The 5,613-nt window shown below is 49.8% G+C and overlaps 1 protein-coding gene across 2 annotated transcripts in view; it reads left to right on the top strand.

Moving 5' to 3' along the window:
• ADAM19 (ADAM metallopeptidase domain 19) overlaps positions 1-5,613 on the top strand; it is a 98,512-nt gene that overhangs the window by 85,447 nt on the left and 7,452 nt on the right. For both annotated transcript variants that reach the window (XM_077780786.1, XM_077780785.1), the window contains exons 18-21: positions 67-175; positions 1,267-1,411; positions 2,229-2,313; positions 2,637-2,861. In XM_077780786.1, the coding sequence (XP_077636912.1) occupies positions 67-175; positions 1,267-1,411; positions 2,229-2,313; positions 2,637-2,861 (564 nt within the window). The remainder of the gene's footprint in view (positions 1-66; positions 176-1,266; positions 1,412-2,228; positions 2,314-2,636; positions 2,862-5,613) is intronic.

Genomic DNA, 5,613 nt, shown 5'->3' with positions numbered 1-5,613 from the left:
GGGGGGGAGGGGGGGAGGGGGGGAGCTCTCCAGGTCGCTGACACCTGTGCCCTTCCATTGCTTCAGGTCTGCAACAACAACCAGAACTGCCACTGCTTCCCGGGCTGGGCCCCACCCTTCTGCAACACCCCTGGCCAGGGGGGCAGCATTGACAGTGGGCCTATGCCCCCTGAGAGTAAGTGCCTGGCCTGCGCAGGGCCTCTGCCTACTTTTGTGAGCTGGGGTAGGTGGCCTGTTGTAGAGAAAGAACGAGTCAACTCCGTTATCCTGATTTTGTAGATGAGGGAACACAAAAGAAGGGCCAAGTGGGAGAGTGGCTGGGGCTGGCAGGCTGCTGTGGGGCCCATATCAGTTGCTCTTTCTCTATCATTTCTACTGAGAAGGGCGACACTGCTTGGTTGAGAGAGAGACTGAGACAGATCATAGGTTATTGAATGATCTTGTCTAGTTTTGGACAGTGGGTGGCAACCAGTCCTTCTCAGCCACATAAAAATAATCATGAACCTGGGGCACATTATAATGGTTCAGATTCCCTGGATGAACAAGCTTCATATGGAGAAACTAGAAAAATGTACTGCAGTTTTTAGTGTAAATCACGGAGATTTTAGCCCTATGGCTTCCAAGCTTTTTTTTTTTAAGAGCGAAGTATTTTTATTTGAACAAAATCTTTTAGAAAAGAAACTCTGGTTAGAAAACAGACAAAAGTAGTGTGTCACTTGTATATATATATATATATATATATATATATATACACACACACACCAGTAGGCAATATATATATATGTATATATTGTTCATTTAAATTTGTAATTTGTGACATTTGAGGTAGCTTTGATGAAACCAAATATGAAATTGTGGGTCATCTGTGGGACTTTTAGTCTTAGATCAGTCTCAGCCTCTCAGCATTTGAGGTTGGTTACTTTGTGTCCAGAAAAACCATGATTCAGGCTAAAAGCTAGTGGTAAGTAATAATAGGGCTTGAACTCCTGGCCTCAAAAGGAACTCTTAAATTAAACAGAAGTGTCTGGAAAAGCTTCACTGTAAGGTCTGCACAAAGGAAGTTGACCTGGCTGTTTAAGCTAATATTAGTGGTTTCCCAGGGGTACATAATGTATGTGTGTTTATTATACTTCTTAAGTTAAAATAAATAATACAAATTAAGTGCAAATCAAATATCTGAAGAAGAATGAAGAATACTGTATTTGAACTCCACTTCTGCAGCCCAAACAGCTTCTAAATTTCTCACTTGGGTTCTCTTTCTGGAAGGTGTTGGTCCTGTGATAGCCGGAGTGTTCACGGCCATATTTGTGCTGGCATTCCTTATGGTGATGTACCACTGCTGTAAACAGAACAACAAACTGGGCCAACTCAAGCCCTTAGCCCTCCCTTCCAAGTTGAGGCAACAGTTCAGGTATGATGGGATGCCATGAAGGACGTGGGTCCACTTATGGATCATAAAGCTTTCTGTAGGCAGAACCCAGTTTAAAAAAAACAGCAACAACAAAACTGGTGGTAGTGGGTCTAATTCAGAGAAGGCAAATGAGCAGTACATGCCGCCATCTTCCCTTCTGCCTTGCTTCACCAACGTGCCAAACATTACTAGTTGATCTTACTCTAAATATGCTCTACTGGTTGTCACTTCAGAATCCTTTTAATCAGACTGCCCCTAACCAATTCAAGTTAGAATATAAAATGAAATCTATTTGCCATCCTTTTTGTAATTGATTTGTTTTGCATTTTAAAGGGCAGAAAACTGAGGCAACAGAGACGACTGACTAGTCTAAGTCAGTCATGGGGATATCAACTCAAGACAAAGACTTTTTTCCCCCAGTGATTCATTTCTTTGCCTGGGGAGGTGTAGTTTTTGAGTTCTCTATTAAATTATACTTGTTCTGGAAGTATTTAAAATCCCAAGTCTTTCTGGATATATGCCAGAAAGGAATTGGTTGATGGCTGGTGACATCCTTGTGTCTCCTTGAGGGAGAAAGTTCTTAAAAGGGTAAAGAGAAGGTGCTGAGGAAAACTCTTGTTTTCTAAGGGGCAACTCTTTGCATGAGAGCTCTCCACTGGCCACACAGTGTCTCCATATGTAGGGAGTCTTCACTTCTCCAGAGAAGACTTGGGGGAGATTGAGCTGCTTGCTGGGTGGTTCTGGGCCAGAGGGAACTCAGGCACTGACCCTTGATGAACATTTCGCCTTTTCCTTCTCCCCCATCCCTTGTTACTAGCTGTCCCTTCAGGGTGTCTCAGAACAGTGGAACTGGCCATGCCAATCCAACGTTTAAGTTGCAGACGCCCCAGGGCAAGCGAAAGGTAAGGGCTTTGTACCATTGAATTTTGCTGCTTTTCCTTTAGACCTCAGTACCCTGCTGGATTTTCCTAAGAGCCTCTGTGGGCCTATGGGATTGGTAATAAAAGCCGAACTTGGCTTGAGAGAAATTCAGTTGGTTCTGACATCCCCTAATGACTTTAAAGATTATACCTGACCTCTGGAACCCCGGGATTTGGCAGGTCAGCATGCCTCCTTTTGGCCTCTGGCCTTCTCAGCCAGACACACAGGGACACCCTGCCTTGAGTTTTTTTTCAGTATATTGAGGGTTCCTGTTTCTCAGGCATTTCTTGTCTTACGCATACAGGTGACCAACACCCCTGAAACCCTACGAAAGCCCTCCCAGCCTCCTCCTCGGCCCCCTCCAGACTATCTTCGTGGTGGATCCCCACCTGCACCATTGCCAGTGCACCTCAGCAGGGCTGCTAGGAACTCCCCAGGGGCTGGGTCCCCAGTGGAGAGGAAGGAGTCATCCAGGAGGCCTCCTCCGAGCCGGCCAGTGCCCCCCGCGCCAAATTGCATCCTCTCCCAGGTAAGGAGAATCTTGGCAACCCTGTTTTCAAGGCCAGTGTTTTCACTGGCAGCAGGGAATGACAGAGGCTGTGAAGATGCAGCTCTCTGAGTCATGAGAGACCGCCTCCCCTGCGTTCTGGTGAATGCAGGGGGGCACACAGAGGGTGAGAGCGGTGAGCTTGGGGGAGTTTACTTACTCCCCAGGCAGCCCCTAAACTACAGAGGATCCTCTTCCTGGTTGGCCTGTTTCCTGACAAGCCCCTACCCACCCAATGCCCACAATGAACTTCTTTCAGTTCCCTGTGCTCTCTTCTCTTTGTCTTTGCAGATGCTTTGTCTTCTGACTGGCACACTCTTTGCTCCTTCTGCACGGCCAGCCCCGTTCATCCTCAGACCTCCTCCTAGATGCCACTGTCCACCCCCCACCAGAAGCCCTCTCTGACCCCCAAGCCTCAGTTTGGTGCCCCTGTACCTCTCTCATCACAGTATTTATTCCACCAAATTGAACTCTCCACTAGTTGGGAAGTCTTACTGAGGGATGCTAATTCGAGGGCAGTCAAGGGCAGGGGCGCCTGGAAGGTGTGAGTCATCCAGCCAGCAGCCTGTTCACCTGGCCTGTCTGTGCCTGTCTTGCAGAAGTTCCCACGGCATAGACACAAATCTTTCCCCGGCAGTGGCCGGGCATGGTACCTTCCAGAGCTGTCCCGTGTGTTCTGGTGTGACCCTTCAAGCGGGGCAGAGGACCTGTTTATTTCCCTCCTGGGACTGCTCTCCTTGGGCTCCGCTGGGACCCTGGCTGACCCTGGGGGTTTGGCACCGGTGCTGGTTCCCTGGGACACAGGGCAGGATCGTAGTTCCACAGAGCTGAGAGCATCAGGTTTGGGTCTCTGCTGATGTGAAGCTGCCTGTCTCCCATTTTTCCCCATCTGAGTCAAGGGTGGGATGGAAAATATCCACGCAGAAAGGCAGGGGAAGGATGGGTAGCAAGAGGAGAGGGAAGGAGGGAGAGGAGGGAGAGGTCAGAAATGAGGAGGGGAGGTGGCGAGTGCGTTCGTCAGCTGGAGAGACCCTAACCAAGTCCCCCTGCCCCCCTGACTGGGGCCTTAAGCAGCAGAAAGTTATTTCCCCACAGTTCTGGAGGCTAGAAACCCAAGATCAGGGGCCCGTAGGGTTGGTTGGTTTTGGTCTGCAGATGACCCCCTTCTCCCGTGCCTTCTGTTGATCCTTCCTTTGTGCCCCGATGTCTCTGTCCAAACTTGCTCTTCTCACAGGGACACCAGTCAGATTGGATTAAGGCTCATAGTAATGGCTTCATGTTAACTTAGTTGCCTCTTTAAAGTCCCTGTCTCCAAATACAGTCACATTCTGAGGTCCTGGGGCTTAGGGCTGCAACATATGAATTTGTAAGTGGAAGAGGTAGCATCTGAACCCGGGTCTGACTCCAAACCCCTCACTACCCTGTGTGCCAGGCCCTGGCTTAGGCCCTGGGGTTCCCCAGGCTGAATGGGACATCACCCTGTCTTGGGGACATTCACAGTCCAGATCTCAGCTCCACCATTCCTAGTTAGGTGGTCGGAGCCCCCTGGAGAGGTGGTGGTGACGCTTTGTAACCTCTTCTATGCCCTGCAAATATTTAGGAGCTTCTACTCTATACCAGGCACTGGCGGGCAAAGCAGATCCCTGCCTCCCAGGGCCCATATTCTGCTGGGGAAGAGACTCAGATATGTGTAGTTACAATGGTGATCGATGCTATAACAGAGAGGTTCAGGCTGCCCAGAAAGAATTACAGCAGGACTTGATCTACTCTGAGAAATCTAGGGAAGTTTCCCTGAGGAGATAACATTTGAAGTGAGAGCAGAGGGATGAGCAGGAGTTAGCAGACTCTGAGAGTTGAGACAGGAGAGTTTTCCTGGTCCAAGTTCCTACCGATAGGAGGTTTTATGATGGCGGAGAGCATCGCAGAAGGAAGGAGCAGCAAGGTCATGGCCCTGGGGCCCGAGGAGTGAGATGAGGCCAGAGAATCAAGAGGGACCAGACTGTGCCCCAGGCTTTGGTCAGGGCTTTGCTCTGCATTCCGTGGGAAGGCGGCAGTGGTGGGCATGGACATGATCCACTTTGCCATTTACAAGGATCGCTCTTTGGCTACCTTCAGGCAGGAGGAGAGTGCAGTGCCTGGGAGGGGGCCATAGATCCTTCTGGGGCTGTTAATCTATTTCATGCCCCAGGTGGAGATTACAAAAGTGTGCTTGCTTTGTAGTTATTCCTCTAATTGTATATCTATGAGTCACATTTTTGTATGTATATTATGCTTCCACTTTACAAAACTGGTTTAAAAAAACAAAGGGTTCACTCTCGCAGCAGGGTGAATCACTGATCAGAGAGGCTGAGACTTGGGGCATGGACATACTAGCCAGAAGGTTTAACTGCTACCCAGAGGAGAGGTGATGGTGGCCTGGCACTGGGGAGTCGCAGGGGTGCTGGACTGAAATTGATGGGAGATGTGTAGAAGAGAAAATCGGGGAACAGCTACCAATGCCCGCAGAGTCCGGCTTGTGCAGCTTGGCTTATGGCGGTGCCTCCCCCTGAGCGAGGAAGGGAGCGGTGGGCCCGAGCGACTCAGAGACTGTTTCTGCCTCTGGAAAAGCAGTGCTTGCTGAGGCCCCTGGTAGAGCTGAGTGGGGTCCCTGCAGTGTGGCCTGTGGCAGAATGCTGCTCTGGGAGGCCCAGTGTCGCCAGGCCTATAAGTCCTGACCAGATACCCGCGCCCCCAA

Source organism: Crocuta crocuta, unplaced genomic scaffold (assembly GCF_008692635.1).
Source record: "Crocuta crocuta isolate KB4526 unplaced genomic scaffold, BGI_CrCroc_1.0 scaffold343, whole genome shotgun sequence".
Lineage (NCBI taxonomy): Eukaryota > Metazoa > Chordata > Mammalia > Carnivora > Hyaenidae > Crocuta > Crocuta crocuta.
The sequence above is the reverse complement of the archived record's forward strand: the minus strand, read 5'-3'. Positions and strand labels throughout refer to the sequence as shown.